The sequence below is a fragment of the Heterodontus francisci genome, chromosome 19, assembly GCF_036365525.1.
Source record: "Heterodontus francisci isolate sHetFra1 chromosome 19, sHetFra1.hap1, whole genome shotgun sequence".
Lineage (NCBI taxonomy): Eukaryota > Metazoa > Chordata > Chondrichthyes > Heterodontiformes > Heterodontidae > Heterodontus > Heterodontus francisci.
Genome location: NC_090389.1, coordinates 3013811 through 3032095, shown reverse-complemented (window position 1 = coordinate 3032095; position 18285 = coordinate 3013811). Strand labels below are relative to the sequence as shown.

The following is an 18285-nucleotide window of genomic DNA, read 5'->3' as shown; positions in this document are numbered from 1 at the left end:
AGTTAGACCACACCTGGAGTACTGCGTACAGTTTTTTTGTTCTTATCTAAAATGGCTTAGATTCAGAACAGATCGAGCAACTCAAAACTGGGCATCCATGAGACACTGTGGGCCATCAGCAGCAGAACTGTGTTCCACCACAATCTGTAACCTCATGGCCCAGCATATCCCCCACTCTACCATTACCATCAAGCCAGGGCACCAACCCTGGTTCAATGAAGAATGCAGGAGGGCATGCCAGGAGCAGCACCAGGCATACCTAAAAATGAGGTTGTAAACCTGGTGAAGCTACAACATAGGCCTACATACATGCTAAACAGCGGAAGCAGCATGCGATAAACAGAGCTAAGTGGTCATAAAACCCAGTCGATCAGAACAAAGCTGTGCAGGTGGACAATTACACAACAAATGAGAGGGCGAGGATCATTTTAAGCCAGAAGTGCTAAGTGAATGATCCATCTTGGCCACCATCACACTCCCATTTAACTTTTACTTCCACCACGAAAATATCCCTATATGTTATTGGATCTTGGTTTGTTCACTTCTCCTGGGATCAATCCAAAGTGTACCACAACTCTTGGGAATTCACTTTCTTAATTTCTCAGCTGTCTTCCAAGGTTTGAGATTTCCTGGGGATTCTTCCCCTAACTTCAGCTGGTCAAATCTGCCAGTTCACCTTCAACACCTCACAGATCTGGTTCCCAGCTTGAGCGTGGGCCTACTTCAAAACACAAGCACCCTTGGCTCCTGAGGCCAACTGCTTCCAAAGCCAACAGCTTTCCAAAAGCCAACTCCCTAGCAACATCTATCACCATTGGAATGTGGTACACGTGGAATGTCCGAGATATCAATTTAAGCTAAGTATTTCCAACTCCAAATCTTCTTTGTTCTGGGAGATCATATGAATGATTTAAGTCCCTGATGGAGGTAGCTGCAGACATACCATCTCCACACTTCCCATTATGGCCTTAGTAAATAAACATGGTCTACCCAGTGATTTGTAACCACCCCAGGTTTATTTGTCAGCTTCTCAAACCAGGTGTTTTCATTTGTCTTGCATTAAAAAAAAATCCAATTTCCAAATTAAAAGTTACCTCTAAAATAGTAATATAAACCATAAACCAGGTGTTCGTATCACCTGGATGAGTGCAACTGCAACAACAATCAAGATGTTCGGCACCATCCAGGACAAGGCAGCCCACTTGATTGGCACCCCATCCACCACCTTAAACATTCTCTTCCTCTACCACCAGCTCACAGTGGCAACAATGTGTACCATCTACAAGATACACACAGCCACTTGCCAAGGTTCCTTCCACAACACTTTCCAAACCCGCAACCTCTACCACCTAGAAGGGCAAGGGCAGCAAATGCATGGGAACACCGCCACCTGCAAGTTCCTCTCCAAGCCACACGCCATCTTGACTTGGAACTATATCGCCGTTCCTTCACTGTCGCTGGGTCAAAATCCTGGAACTTCCTCCCTAACAGCATTGTGCGAGGACCTAAATGATGTGGACTGCAAGGGTTCAAGCAGGCAGCTCACCACCACCTTCTCAAGGGGCAAGTAGGGATGGGCAATAAATGCTGGCCTGGCCAGCAATGCCCACATCCCATGAATGAATTTTTTAAAAAGGGTGCAAGTGATCCCCGGTGCTAACCAGTGTGCCGTAATAGAAAGAGACATGGACAGGCTTAGCCAAGGCGCTTAGAAGTGGCAGATGGAGTTCAGATTAATAAATGCAGAGTTCAAGATTAGACAGGAGTTGAGACTGTGGCTCTTACATTGAATGACCATGTGCTTGCGGTAACCGAGCAGGACATAGATCTGGGAACTTTAGCAGATAGGTCATTAAAGTCATCATCTAGTGTCTGCAACAATAGAGAAAGTCAAACGAAATGTTGGAATGTATAATTGAAAACAGAAAATGCTGGAAATACTCAACGCTTTCTGTTTTTATTTCAGCTTTGCAGTATTTTGCTTTTGTGTTGCAATGTATAGTTTGGGGTGTGATTTATAAGTCGATGGTGAAGAAATTGTATCTGGTCTTAGTGAGGCTATATATGGAGCACAGTGTTCAGTTTTGATCTCTGTATCAAAGGAAATCAATGTGTTGAGTTATTGGGAGCTGAAATATGGATGTAGTGGTTGGAGGACATGTCTGTCCTGGAGCATTATTTTCTGAAGAACAGATCAGATAGAGAGATTGAAGATTTTATGGCTAGCTAGTTATTTGAAAGTACTTCAGTTGAGTAAATATCTCTAGCATTAGAGACACAGTTTAAAATTGATGGTGTCAAAGGAAAACAGGAAATTTAACTCAGTACATTGATATCCTTTGATACAAAGATCAAAACTGAATACTGTGCTCCATATATAGTAGTAGTTATATTATTGGACAGAACATTCAACAGGAAATTATTGGCGCGTGTAAAAAAAGGTAATGTATTAATTGTGGGGGACTTTAATCTGCATGTAGACTGGGACAATCAAATTGGCAACAGTGTTCTAGAAGATGAGTTAGTGGAATGATTTCATGACAGTTTCTTGGAGCAATACATTGTAGAACCAACTAGGGATAAAGCTATCTTAGATCTCGTATTGTATAATGAAGCATGGTTAATAAATAATGTCATAGTAAAAGAGTTGGCCTTTATAGCCACTCCAGGCGCTGCTCCACACACCACTGACCACCTCCAGGCGCTTACCCATTGTCTTTCGAGATAAGGAGGCCAAAGAAGTAAAAGATCCACTGGGAAATAGTGATCATAATACCATTGAATTTCATGTTAAGTTTGTAAGTGACACATTTCAATCACAAACAAGAATCTTAAACTTAAACAAAGCCAATTACAAAGGTATGAGAGGAGAACTGGCTAAGGTTAATTGGGTAATTAGACTGGAAGGTATAGCAGTAAATGAACAGTGGGAAACCTTTAAAGAAACAATTCAAAGGGTTCAACAAAAATACCTTCCGTTCAAAAACAAAAACTTGTCAAGAAAGACCCATCTGTGGCTCACTCAGGAAGTTAAGGAGAATATTAGACTAAAGGAAGATGTTTACAATGTTGCAAAATATAGTAGCAAGTCTGAGGACTGGGAGTGTTTTAGAAACCAGCAAAGGGCCACCAAAAAGTTGATAAAAAGGGAAAAAATAGAATGAGAGTAAACTAGTCAGCAATATAAAAACAGATTGTAAGAGCTTTTATAAGTACATAAAAAGGAAGAGAGTAACTAAAGTAGACTTAGAGGCAGAGACAGGAGAAATCATCACGGGGAATGAGAAAATGGCAGAGGCATTGAACAAATATTTTGTGTCTCTCTCTTCACAGTAGAAGACACAAGTTCCATACCAGACATAGGCAGTAACCTAGGGGCTAAAAAGAGTGAGGAAATTAAGGATATAGATACCAGCCGAGAAAAAGTATTGGAGAAACTTGAGGGACTAAAATCTGACAAGTCCCCGGGGCCAGATGGCCTACATCCTAGGGTTCTAAAAGAGATATCTGCAGAGATAGTGGATGCACTGGCTATGATTTTCCAGAATTCCTTAGATTCAGGAATGGTCCTGTCAGATTGGAAGTTGGCAAATGTTACACTGCTTTTCAAGAAAGGAGGGAGAGAGAAAACAGGGAAGTACAGGCCAGTTAGCCTAACATCAGTCATTGGGAAGATGTTGGAAACTATTATTAAAGAAGTCTTAGCATTGCACTTAGAAAAGTATAGTATGATTAGAACAAGTCAGCATGGTTTTACTAAAGAGAGATCCTGTTTGACAAATTTAATAGTTTTTTGAGGACGTAACTAGTAGGGTAGATAAAGGGGAATCAGTAGATGTAGTATAGCTGGATTTTCAAAAGGCATTCGATAAGGTGCCACACAAAAGATTAATAGGCAAGATAAGGGCTCATGGTATTAGGGATAATATATTAGCCTGGATCGAGGATTGGTTAACAGTCAGGAAGCAGAGAGTGGGCATAAAGGGGGCATTTGCCAGTGAATAGTGGGTGCCACAAGGATCAGTGCTGGGGCCTCAGCTATTTACACTCTATATTAATGACTTGGATGAAGAGACAGAGAGTAGCATATCTGAGTTTGCTGATGATACAAAGCTCAGTGGAAAGGTAAGCTGCAGAGAAGACATAGAGAGGCTGCAAAGAGATATGGACAGGTTAAGTGAGTGGGCAACAAGATGGCAAATGGAGTAAAATGTCAGGAGGTGTGAAGTTGTTCACTTTGGTCATAAAAATAGAAAAGCAGAATATTTTTTTAAAAGGTGTGAAACTGGTAAGTGTTGATGTTCAGAGAGACTTGGATGTACTCATACAATGAATGCACAAAGTTAATATGCAAGTACAGCAGGCTATTCGGAAGGCAAATTGCATGTTGGCTTTGTTTTGCAAGGGGATTGGAGTACAGGAATAAAGAAGTCTTACAAAAATTGTACATGGTTTTGGTGAGACTGCACCTGGAAGACTGTGTGCAGTTTTGGTCTCCACATTTAAGGAAGGATATACTTGCACTGGAGGCAGTGCAGTGAAGATTTACTGAATTGGTCTCTGGAATGAGGGGGTTGTCCTATGATGAGAGGCTGAGTAAATTGGGCCTATATTCTCTGGAGTTTAGAAGAATAAGAGGCAATCTAATCGAGACATACAAGATTCTGAAAGGGCTTGATAGGGTAGAAGCTGAGAGATTGTTCCCACTGGTCAGGGAATCTAGAACATGGGGACACAGTCTCAGGTAAGGGATCAGTCATTCAGGACTGAGATGAGAAGAAATTACTACACTCAAAGGATTGGGAATCTTTAGAATTCTCTACCCCAGAGGGTTGTGGATGCTCCAGCATTGATTACATTTAAGACTGGGATAGATAGATTTTTAGTCTCGCAGGGAATGAAGGGATATGGGAAGCGGGCAGGAAAGTGGAATTGAAGCCCAAGATCAGCCATGATTGTACTGAATGGCGGAGCAGGCTCGATGGGCCATATGATCTACTTCTGCTATTTCTTATGTTCTTGTCAGTCAGAGGGCAATAGAATTGTGCAGTATGGATGGTGGAACTGAAAACTTTGACAAGGTTTAAGAAGGAATGGATCAACTCATAAGGACATAAGAAATAGGAGCAGGAGTAGACCACATGATCCCTCGAGCCTACTCCGCCATTCTGTAAGATCATGGCTGAACTTCTGCGTCAACTCCACTTTCCTGTCCTATCTCCAGATCCACTGATTTTGCCTTAGTGCCCAAAAATCTAACATGTTCAACCAGTCAGCATCCACTGCCCTTGGGGTAGAGAATTCCAAAGATTCACAGCCCTCTTACTGAACACATTTTTCCTCATCTCAGTTCCTATGTTTTTATTCGCTCGAAATGTACATGTCATTAGCGAGGCCAGCATTTATTTTCCATTGTTAATTGCCCTTGATCACTGTTGTTTCACTGTCACTGGGTCAAACTCCTGGTACTACCTCCCTAACAGCACTGGGGTATACCTACATCACATGGACTGCAGCAGTTGAAGAAGGCAGCTCACTATCACTTTCTCGAGGGCAATTCAGGATGGGCAATAAATTCTGGTCTTTGCCAGTGATACCCACATCCAATGAGTGAAAAAACAAAACTGGGGAGCCACCTTTTTGGCAACAGTGTGGCTTGCTAGACCTTTGCAAAGGGCAGTTCAGAGCCTGTGCGTTTGGATTCACATATAGGCCGAACTGGGTAAGGACAGCAGGTTTACTTCCCTAAAGGACATTAGTAAGCCCACTGGCTTTTTACAGCAATCTAGTAGTTGCACAGTCACTATTACTAATGCAGGCTATTTTATTCCAGATTGATTTGATTAGCTGAATTTAAACCTCCCCCTCCCCCTCCCCCACACCCACCCCCACCCCCACCAGCTGCCATGCCGAGATTTGAACTCAAGACTCCAGATTATTAGCCCAGGCTTGTGGATTACTAGTCCAGCAACATCACCACTATGCTCCCGTACCTCCTAAATGGCTGACCGTTTATCCTGAGACTATGAGCCCGAGAGAGAGAGAGACTCATCTCAGAGTCGACCCTGTCAAGCCCACTAAGAAGGTTATATATTTCAATGAGATATTCGTCTAAGCTCCGGAGAATACTGGCCCATTCTATTCAACCTCTCATCATAGGAATCAGTCTCATAATTGCTCCATCTCTAAGGCAAGTATATCCTTCCTTAGGTACGGAGAACAAAACTTTACATAGTGTTCCAGGTGTGGTCTCATCAAAGACCTATATAATTGCAGCAAGACTTCCTTACTCTTATATTCTAACCCCCTTGCAACATAGGCTAACATACCATTTGCTTTTTTAAGTACTTGCTGGACCTGCATATTAACTCTCTGTGATTCATGCATAAGGACACCCAAATCTCTCTGATTTCCAACATTTATTATTCTCTCACCTTTTAAAAAATATTTTTTTTCATTCTTCCTACCAAAGTGGATAATTTCACAATTTCCACATGATACTCCATCTGGCATCTTCTTGTCCAACCGCTTAACCAGACTAGATCCCTTTGCAAACTCTTGGTGTCCTGCTCACAGCTTACTTTCCCACTTAATTTTGTATTGTCAGCAAACTTGGATATATTACTCTTGGTCCCCTTAACTAGATCTTTGATACAGATTATAAATAACTGAGACCCAAGCACTGGTCTTTGTGGTACTCCGCCAGTTATACACTGCCATCCCAAAAATGACCCATTTCTTCCTACTCTGTTTTCTGTCCTTTAATCAATCATCAATCCATTCTAATATATTACTCACAATCACATGAGCAATAATCATGTATAACAACCTCTGTGGCACCTTATCCAGTGCCTTCTGAAAATCCAATATAATACATTCACTGATACTTCCAAATCCATCCTACTAGTTACACCATCAAAAACTCTAGCAGATTTGCTAAATGCAATTTCCCTTTTATAAAATAGTGTCAACTGCCTAATATTGTGATTTTCCACATGCCTGTTGCAATGTCTTTAGTAATAGATTCATGCATTTTCCCTACTACTGATGTCAGACTAACCGCCTGCAGTTCCCTGTTTTCTCTCTCCCTCCTTTCTTGAACAGCTGAGCTCCAGTTCATGGGGACCATTATAGAATCTTAAGTTCCAGAAGGTGAAATCAAATGGATCTACTATCTTTGCAGCCACCTCTTATTAAACCCTAGGATGTAGGTCATCAGGTCCAGGGGATTTGTTGGCTTTTAGTCCCATTAGAATCATAGAAAGTTTAGGGCACAGAAAGAGGCCACTTGGCCCATCGTGTTTGTGCCAGCCGAAAAGAGACCCACCAATTCTAATCCCACCTTCCAGAGTTTGGTCCATAGCCCTGCAGATTACAGCCCTTGAGGTGCATATCCAGACTCCTTTTGAATGATTGAGGGTCTCTGCCTCAACTACTCTTTCAGGCAGTGAGTTCCAGAACATCACCATCTTCTGGGTGAAAAAGTTTTTCTTCACCTCCCCTCTAATTTTTCTACCAATCACTTTAAATCTATGCCCTCTCGTCACTGACCTCTCTGCTAAGGTGAATAGACTCTTCTCCTCCGCTCTATCCAGGCCCCTCAAAATTTTGTACATTTCAATCAATATCTCAAGTACTAATAATTAGTTCCTCACTCTCATTAGACCCTTGGTTCCCCAGTATTTCTAATATATTCTTTGTGTCTTCTACTGTGAAGACTATTTAATGTCTCTGCCATTTCCCTATTCTCTATTATAATTTCCCCTGTCACTGTTTCTAAGGGACCCATGTTTAATTTCACTAATCTCTTCCTTTTCACATGCTTGTAAAGTTCTTACAATCTGTTTTTATGCTTTGCCAGTTTACTTTCATATTCTATTTTCTCGCTCTTTATCATGTTCTTGGTCATCCTTTGCTGACTTTTAAAACCCCCCTAATCCCAGACTTACTCGTCTTCTTAGCAACATTGTAAGCTTCTTTTAATCTAATACTATCCTTAACTTCTTTAGTTAGCCATGGTTGTAACGCTTTTCCAGTGGAGTTTTATTCCTTGAGGGCATGTATATTCGTTGAGAATTGTGAATTAATTTTTGTAATGTTTGTCATTGCTTATCTTTTAACCTAATTTGCCAAATCACCTTACCCAACTCGCCTTTCATTCCTCAACAATTGGCTTTGTTTAAATTTAGTTTAGTCGAAGATTATTAATTAACCTTGTCTCATTACACAGTGCTAGATCTAAAATCGACTGTTCTCTAGTTGGTTCGTCGACATATTGTTCTGGAAAACTAGCTCGAGTGTATTCCAGGAACACTCATAAAAGCTACTTTTGCCAATTTAGTTTGCCCAATTTGTATGAAGATTTAAGTCCTCCACAATTATTGCATTACCCTTGTTGCATGCTCGTCTAATTTCTTGATTTATACTCTGTCCAACACTATGAGTACTGTTCGCCTACTTGTGATTCCAGACCCACAGCAATGTGGCTGACTCTTAACTGCCCTCTGAAATGGCCTAGCAAGACACTCAGTTCATGGGCAATTAGGGATGGGTAACAACCTTGCCAGCGACACCCACATCCCATGAAAGAATTTAAAAAAAGATGGCCTGTAACTACTCCCACCAATGTTTTCTGCCCTTTCTTATTTCTTAGCTACATACATACTGGCCAGGATTTTACTGAGCTCCCAATGTCAGGCTCTGTGGCGGGGCGGAGGGAGGGGTGCGGAAGATTGTTCTGGCAGCAGCCCGCCACGAAGCCCAAAGTCAGGAGTGCTTTGCCCGATATTCCCGCCGGCGGTGGGGCTCCGTGGAGGTCCCCCCACCGCTGGGCGACAAGACCCGCCTTTACATATTTAAATGAAGTGAATTAATGCATATAAATAAAATTTACTATCTTACCTTCTTCCCGGGATCTTCTGAGCTGAGGCCGGCACTCACGCCTTCTCTTTCCCGTCCAGGAAAAACCGGCACCACCGAGATTGGGAAGGGGGAGCTTAGGATCATTAGTGCAGGTTTGGGGGCACAGGTTCCGATCACCATTAATAATGTAGGGGATGCTGCACTTGGATCAGTTTGTGGGGAGGGGGAAGGTCAGGTGTTGAAGGTAAGTGTTTTGGTGGTGGGGGAGGGCAAATATTGGATTTAATTTTTATTTGTGGGGGAGAAGGGGTGAGAGTTTACTATACAGTACATTTGGTGGGGGGGGGGGGGGGTGGGCCTTTAAAATTTAAATGAACCAGCAAGGCTGGCTGACCTATAAAAATGGCACCAGCGCCTGTGCACAGGCGGCTGATGCCATTGCTGGTGTTGCAGAGCCCGCTCCTTCCACGTGATTGGGGGTGACGGCCTGACCGGTGCATTATCCTGAGCCGCCACAAGGTGGATCGCGGTGACATGATGGCACGCCATTTTTTCCGCCCACCACTGGGAGCAGCGGCGGGAGAAGAGAATCCAGTCCACTGATACTACATTCTGATTTTCTGGGCTAAAATTCTTTCTCGTTGCTGCCTTTATCTCATCCTTCATTATCATGGCTACCCCACCTCCTTTTCCAGTTTGCCTCTACGAACATACAAATTAGGAGCAGGAGTAGGCCGTTTGGACCCTCGAGCCTGCTCCACCATTTAATAAGATCATGGCTGATCTGATCATGGCCTCAACTCTACTTTCCTGTCTACCCCCTGTAACCTTTGACTCCCTTGTCAATCAGGAATCTATCCAACTCAGCCTTAAAAATATTCAATGACCCAGTCTTAACTGCTCTTTGAGGAAGAGAATTCCACAGACTAACTACCCTCAGACAAAATAATTCTCTTCCTCTCCGTCTTAAATGGGAGACCCCTTATTTTTAAACTGTGTTCCCTAGTTCTAGTCTCTCCCATAAGGGGAAATATCCTCTCAGCATCCACCCTGTCAAGTCCCCTCAAGATCTTATATGTTTCAATATGATCACCTCTCATCCTTCTAAACTCCAATGGATGTGAGCCCAACCTATCCAACCTTTTATCATAAGATAACCCCTTCATCCCAGGAATTGGTCAAATGAACCTTCTCTGAACTGCTTCCATTGCAGTTATATCCTTTCTTAAGTAAGGAGATCAAAACTGTGCACAGTACTCCAGATATGGTCTCACCAGTGTCCTGTATAGCTGTGGCAGAACTTCCCTACTTTTACACTTGATTCTCCTTGCAATAAATGACAACATTCCATTTGCCTTCCTAACTTTTACGAACTTTTTGTGATTCATGTACCAGGACACTCAGATCCCCCTGTATGGCAGAGTTCTGTAATCACTCTCCATTTGAATAATTCACTGCTTTTCTATTCTTCCTGCCAAAATGGATAAGTTCACATCTTCCCGCATTATTGTCCATTCTTGCCCACTCACTTAACCTATCTATATCCCTTTGCAGACTTCTTATCTCCTCTTCACAACTTACTCTCTGACCTATCTTTGTGTCATTAGCAAATTTAGCAACCATACATTCGGTCCCTTCATCCAAGTCATTAATATAGATTGTAAATAATTGAGCCCCAGCACTGATCCCTGTGGCACTCCACTAATTACCGCTTGCCAACTGAAAAATTCCTCATTTATCCCTAGTCCCTGCTTCCTGTTAGCTAAACAGTCCATCCGTGCTAATATGCTACCCCCTACACCATGAGCTCGTATTTTGTTTAGTAACCTTTGATGTGGCACCTTATCAAATGCCTTTTGGAAATCCAAGTATACTACATCCACAGGTTCCCCTTTATCCACATTGCTTGTTACTTCCTCAGAGAGCTCTAATAAATTAGTCAACCGTGATTTCCTTTTCACAAAACCATGTTGACTCTGCCTGATCATATTAAGATTTTCTAAGTGCCTTGCTATAACCTCCTTAATAATAGATTCTAACCTTTTCTTTATGACAGATGTTAGGTTAACTGGCCCGTAATTTCCTGCTTTCTGTCTCCATCTTTCTTGAATAGCGGAGGATTGTTCTAATTTCCAAACTGATGGGACCTTGTCAGAATCTAGGGAATTTTGGAAAATTGCAACAAATGCATCGACTATCTCAGCAGCTGCTTCTTTTAAGACGGAGGATGCAGGCCATCAGATCCTGAGGACTTGTCAGCCTTTAGTTCTAGTAATTTTCTCAGCACCCTTTCCCTGGTCGTTGTAATTGTTTTAATTTCCTCCCTCGCTTTCAACTCTTGATTTACAAGTATTTCTGGCATATTATTTGTGTCTTCAACAGTGAAGACAGACACAAAAGATCTGTTCACTTCTGCCATTTCCTTATTTCTAATTATTAGTTTCCTAGACTCACTCTGCAGAGGATCAGTGCTCAATTTAGTTACTCTTTTTCTTTTAAAATACTTGTAGAAACTCTTACTATCTGTTTTTTATATTTCTAGCTAGTTTTCTCTCATGTTCTAATTTCTCCCTTCTTATTTGCTGGTTTTTAAATTCTGTCCAATATTTGGATCTACCACTTAATCTTCAGAGAATTGTACTCTTTTTCTTTCAATTTGATACTATCTTTAACTTCCATAGTTAGCCATGGATGGTGTGTCCTTCTCAGAGTTTTTTTCTCACTGGAATGCCTCTACTGAGAGTTGTGAAAATTGGCTGCATCTCTACTGTCATACCCTTTAACCTATTTCCCAGTTCACTTTAGCCAGCTCTGTCTTCATACCCTGATAATTGCCTTTAGTAAGTTTAAAACACTAGTCTTAGACCCATCCTTCTCACCCTCAAACTGAATGCAAATTCAGTCATGTTATGATCACTGCTACCTAGAGGTTTCTTTACTATGAGGTCATTAAGTAATCCTGTCTGATTGCCATTACCAGGTCTAAAAGAGCCTGCTCCCTGGTTGATACGAGAATGTACTGCTCTAAGAAATTGTCTTGAATACACTCTCTGAATTCATCTTCCCAGCTACCTTTGCCAATCTGATTCAGCCAATCTAGATGTAGATTAAAATCATCCATGATTATTGTGATACCTTTCTTACAAGCCCCCATTATTTCTTCCTGCATATTCTGTCCTACAATGTAGCTACTGTTAGGGGGCCTATAAACTACTCTCACCAGTGACGTTCCTTTACTATTTCTTATCTCTACCCAAACTGATTCTACATCTTGATCTTTAAAACTAAGGTTCTCTCTCACTGTTGTACTATTATCATATTTAATTAACTGAACTGCCCCCACCATCTTTTCTAAAAAAAAAAATCAAGTACCTGGAATATTTGGTTACCAACCTTGGCCACACTGCAATCGCTTGATCAAACCAATTTCTCTCTCTGCCATTAATTCATCTATCTTGTCATGAATTCTTTGTGCATCCAGACATAGCACCTTTAATTTTAACTTTTTACTGTTTTTCCCTGATGTGGCCTTAGTCACAGATGCCCTGTTACTGTTGTTAAACTCTCTGTCCTTTCCTGACACAATCTGCTTGACATTACTCAAACTGCTACTTTGCTCTACAGCTTTGACTTTTCTTAGATTTATAGATTCACCCTTCCCTATACCCTCACTCCAAATTCCTATCTGGAAAACTGATACTCAGCTGTCAATTTTTTAATTCGAGTAAGGAGTTTGATGGGAGGCTTTGGAGGAAAAACTAAATGAACCAAAGATCTTCTCATGCCACAAACATCACCATGTTACAGTATGCTTACTGACGGCCAAAGATTTGGTCTTCCATTAAGAGACTAGTGAGACTTGCCTATTAACAGAAACCTCCAGTATAGACTTCTAGTGCTCTTTCTGTAGAGAGAGTTGTTCCTCACGCAGGCTCAAGTCTGTACATTGATGCATTGTAGGAAGATCACTTGAGACAATTCAGTTTTAAAGTCAGTTCTAGAGCCATTCCACAGTAATCTGCTTTCGTCATGCTTTGTATGTGGCTATGTAAACGTAGTTCTTGAGGTTACTGGAAGTTTCATGGGTTAGGGGCAAAGTTTGCGAGGCAAGTTCTTTACACAGAGAGTGGTGAGTGCCTGGAACTTGCTGCCGGGGGAGGTGGTGGAAGCAGGTACGATAGCGACGTTTAAGAGGCATCTTGACAAATACATGAATAGGATGGGAAGTGAGGGATACGGTCTCTGGAAGTGCAGAAGGTTTTGTTTAGACAGGCATCAAGATCGGTGCAGGCTTGGAGGGCCGAATGGCCTGTTCCTGTGCTGTACTGTTCTTTGTTCTTTGTACTATTTGCTCCCTTGTGTTGAGCAGAGCATAAATGAGTGCATTAATGCTGCACGTGATTGGGCTAGGAGTCACACACAGTCCTTCTCCCACTTTTTGTTCCTGCAGATTAGAATGGAGTACCTCTCACTGATGCATGCCATCATCCGCTCAACGGATTACCTGTGTCATCAACACCGCCTCCCTGACCTACAGGTCACATTCCAGCGAATCCTGGCTGAGGAGGAAAATGACCAACCATGCCAGATGGACAAGCTGATCATCAATGAGATCTATAAAGAATTTCCAGACTTTGCAATTGAGAACTAACTCAGAAGGGATTGTACCAAATGAGTTTAAAGTATGTCGTGTGCAAATACTTGAAAGATTAGCCAACTTAGTTGTTCTGCTAAATCGCTAGTCTCTGTTTGAGGATGCGCTTTTATCTGTAACTGAACCCAAAGCCTTTTGCAGCCTTACAAAAGTTTCCCTGACTTCTTGTAACACTTTGTACCCTCCACTTGCTACAGAAATGGTGAAGCACTGTGACTGACCATGATTACTCTGTTTGCTACACTGTTGTCTACAGTGGGTTTGTGTACATTTTAATCATGTGCGAAGCTTCAATAACTCTGAAGTAGAAGAATAGCCTTGCACTAACATGAATACTTAACTGACGGGGCAGAATGTTGGGGAGGGGATTTAATGAAGTACTGCATCCTGCTTATTTCAGAGTATTCCCAGTTGATAATTTAGCCTAGCTAACATGTACCTGAGTTAACTGATCCGAAACAGACCAGCTCTTTTGTGGAACAGTCAGGATGCTATATGCAAGTAAAGGTCTTTACAGCCATCATCTAGACATTAACAGCTGGGTTGCAGTAAAGCTGGAATAAATTGAGGCGTTTTTGTGGTAGCTAAACCACTAGGATAAAGCTTGAGCAGTTCAAGGAGGTCATATTGAACCCTGACATTATTTTGTATCTCCCTCGGCTCCATATCGTGATTAGGAGTTGGGGATTTAATTTACTGTGGTTGCAGACATCACAATTACAGCATTCTAGAAATTATAGTCATTGGTGATGAGAAAATGACACACAGTCCCCAGGTAGATCTCACTGTGCCACACAGACCCCAAATAGACCACACTGTGCCACACAATCCCGAGGTAGACCTCGCTGTGCCACCCAGTCCCCAGGTAGACTTCATTGTGCCATATAGTCCCCAGGTAGACCTCACTGTGCCACCCAGTCCCCAGGTAGACCTCACTGTGCCAGCTAGTCCCCAGGTAGACCTCACTGTGCTACCCAGCCCCCAGGTAGACCTCACTCTGCCACCCAGTCCCCAGATAGACCTCACTCTGCCACCCAGTCCCCAGATAGACCTCACTGTGCCACCCAGTTCCCAGGTAGACCTCACTGTGCCACCCAGTTCCCAGGTAGACCTCACTGTGCCACCCAGTTCCCAGGTCGACCTCATTGTGCCACCCAGTCCCCAGGTAGACCTCACTGTGCCACCCAGTCTCCAGGTAGACCTCACTGTGCCACCCAGTCCCCAGGTAGACCTCAGTGCCACCCAGCCCCCAAGTAGACGTCACTGTGCCACGCAGTCCCCAAGTAGACCTCAGTGTGCCACCCAGTCCCCAGGTAGACCTCAGTGTGCCACCCAGTCCCCAGGTAGACCACACAGTGCAACCCAGTCCCCAGGTAGGCCTCGCTGTGCCACCCAGTCCCCAGGTAGACCTCATTGTGCCACCCAGTCCCCAGGTAGACCTCATTGTGCCACCCAGTCCCCAGGTAGACCTCACTGTGCCAGCTAGTCCCCAGGTAGACCTCACTGTGCTACCCAGTTCCCAGGTAGACCTCACTGTGCCAGCTAGTCCCCAGGTAGACCTCACTGTGCTACCCAGTCCCCAGGTAGACCTCACTGTGCCACCCAGTCCCCAGGTAGACCTCACTGTGCCACCCAGTCCCCAGGTAGACCTCACTGTGCCACCCAGTCCCCAGGTACACCTCACTGTGCCACCCAGTCCCCAGGTAGACCTCATTGTGCCACCTGTTCACCAGGTAGACCACACAGTGCAACCCAGTCCCCAGGTAGGCCTTGCTGTGTCACCCAGTCCCCAGGTAGACCTCATTGTGCCACCCAGTCCCCAGGTAGACCTCATTGTGCCACGCAGTCCCCAGGTAGACCTCACTGTGCCATGCAGTCCCCAGGTAGACCTCACTGTGCCGCCCAGTCCCCAGGTGGTCCGCACTGTGCCACCCAGTCCCCAGGTAGACTTCATTGCGTCACCCAGTCTCCGGGTAGACCTCACTGTGCCACCCAGTCCCCAGGTAGACCTGACTGTGCTACCCAGTCCCCAGGTAGACCTCGTGCCACCCAGTCCCCAGGTAGACCTCATTGTGCCACCCAGTCCCCAGGTAGACCTCATTGTGCCACCCAGTCCCCAGGTAGACCTCATTGTGCCACGCAGTCCCCAGGTAGACCTCATTGTGCCATGCAGTCCCCAGGTAGACTTCACTGTGCCAGCTAGTCCCCAGGTAGACCTCACTGTGCCACCCAGCCCCCAGGTAGACCTCACTGTGCCACCCAGGCCCCAGATAGACCTCATTGTGCCACCCAGTCCCCAGGTAGACCTCATTGTGCCATGCAGTCCCCAGGTAGACCTCACTGTGCCACCCAGTCCCCAGGTAGACCACACAGTGCAACCCAGTCCCATGGTAGGCCTCGCTGTGTCACCCAGTCCCCAGGTAGGCCTCATTGTGCCACCCAGTCCCCAGGTAGGCCTCATTGTGCCACCCAGTCCCCAGGTAGGCCGCATTGTGCCACGCAGTCCCCAGGTAAACCTCATTGTGCCATGCAGTCCCCAGGTAGACCTCACTGTGCCACCAAGTCCCCGGGTGGACCTCATTGTGCCACCCAGTCCCCGGGTAGAGCTCACTGTGCCACGCAGTCCCCAGGTCGACTTCACTGTGCCATGCAGTCCCCAGGTAGACTTCACTGTGCTACCCAGTCCCCAGGTAGACCTCACTGTGCCACCCAGTCCCCAGGTAGACCTCATTGTGCCACCCAGTCCCCAGGTAGACCTCATTGTGCCACGCAGTCCCCAGGTAGACCTCACTGTGCCAGTTGGTCCCCAGGTAGACCTCACTGTGCTACCCAGACCCCAGGTAGACCTCACTGTGCCACCCAGTCCCCAGATAGACCTCACTGTGCCACCCAGTCCCCGGGTAGACCTCACTGTGCCACCCAGTCCCCGGGTAGACCTCACTGTGCCACCCAGTCCCCGGGTAGACCTCACTGTGCCACCCAGTCCCCGGGTAGACCTCACTGTGCCACCCAGTCCCCGGGTAGACCTCAGTGCCACCCAGCTCCCAAGTAGACGTTACTGTGCCACCCAGTCCCCAAGTAGATGTCACTGTGCCACCCAGTCCCCAAGTAGACGTCACTGTGCCACCCAGTCCCCAAGTAGATGTCACTGTGCCACCCAGTCCCCAGGTAGACCTCACTGTGCCACCCAGTCCCCAGGTGGTCCGCACTGTGCCACCCAGTCCCCGGGTAGACCTCATTGCGCCACCCAGTCCCCGGGTAGACCTCATTGCGCCAGCTAGTCCCCAGGTAGACCTCACTGTGCTACCCAGTTCCCAGGTAGACCTCACTGTGCCAGCTAGTCCCCAGGTAGACCTCACTGTGCTACCCAGTCCCCAGGTAGACCTCACTGTGCCACCCAGTCCCCAGGTAGACCTCACTGTGCCACCCAGTCCCCAGGTAGACCTCACTGTGCCACCCAGTCCCCAGGTAGACCTCACTGTGCCACCCAGTCCCCAGGTACACCTCACTGTGCCACCCAGTCCCCAGGTAGACCTCATTGTGCCACCTGTTCACCAGGTAGACCACACAGTGCAACCCAGTCCCCAGGTAGGCCTTGCTGTGTCACCCAGTCCCCAGGTAGACCTCATTGTGCCACCCAGTCCCCAGGTAGACCTCATTGTGCCACGCAGTCCCCAGGTAGACCTCACTGTGCCATGCAGTCCCCAGGTAGACCTCACTGTGCCGCCCAGTCCCCAGGTAGACCTCACTGTGCCGCCCAGTCCCCAGGTGGTCCGCACTGTGCCACCCAGTCCCCAGGTAGACTTCATTGCGTCACCCAGTCTCCGGGTAGACCTCACTGTGCCACCCAGTCCCCAGGTAGACCTGACTGTGCTACCCAGTCCCCAGGTAGACCTCGTGCCACCCAGTCCCCAGGTAGACCTCGTGCCACCCAGTCCCCAGGTAGACCTCATTGTGCCACCCAGTCCCCAGGTAGACCTCATTGTGCCACGCAGTCCCCAGGTAGACCTCATTGTGCCATGCAGTCCCCAGGTAGACTTCACTGTGCCAGCTAGTCCCCAGGTAGACCTCACTGTGCCACCCAGCCCCCAGGTAGACCTCACTGTGCCACCCAGGCCCCAGATAGACCTCATTGTGCCACCCAGTCCCCAGGTAGACCTCATTGTGCCATGCAGTCCCCAGGTAGACCTCACTGTGCCACCCAGTCCCCAGGTAGACCACACAGTGCAACCCAGTCCCATGGTAGGCCTCGCTGTGTCACCCAGTCCCCAGGTAGGCCTCATTGTGCCACCCAGTCCCCAGGTAGGCCTCATTGTGCCACCCAGTCCCCAGGTAGGCCGCATTGTGCCACGCAGTCCCCAGGTAGACCTCATTGTGCCATGCAGTCCCCAGGTAGACCTCACTGTGCCACCAAGTCCCCGGGTGGACCTCATTGTGCCACCCAGTCCCCGGGTAGAGCTCACTGTGCCACGCAGTCCCCAGGTCGACTTCACTGTGCCATGCAGTCCCCAGGTAGACTTCACTGTGCTACCCAGTCCCCAGGTAGACCTCACTGTGCCACCCAGTCCCCAGGTAGACCTCATTGTGCCACGCAGTCCCCAGGTAGACTTCACTGTGCCAGTTGGTCCCCAGGTAGACCTCACTGTGCTACCCAGACCCCAGGTAGACCTCACTGTGCCACCCAGTCCCCAGATAGACCTCACTGTGCCACCCAGTCCCCGGGTAGACCTCACTGTGCCACCCAGTCCCCGGGTAGACCTCACTGTGCC

The 18285-nt window shown here is 46.1% G+C and overlaps 1 protein-coding gene across 4 annotated transcripts in view; it reads left to right on the top strand.

Moving 5' to 3' along the window:
• The window catches only part of LOC137379934 (NCK-interacting protein with SH3 domain-like), a 423995-nt gene extending 409161 nt beyond the window's left edge, over window positions 1–14834 (top strand). For 3 of the 4 annotated variants that reach the window (XM_068051320.1, XM_068051319.1, XM_068051318.1), the window contains one exon: window positions 13313–14834. In XM_068051320.1, coding sequence (XP_067907421.1) covers window positions 13313–13513 — 201 coding nt within the window. In that variant the 3' untranslated portion in view covers window positions 13514–14834. The remainder of the gene's footprint in view (window positions 1–13312) is intronic. The other variant, XM_068051321.1, reaches the window with a different exon arrangement.
• The last annotated feature ends 3451 nt before the right edge of the window (window positions 14835–18285 follow it).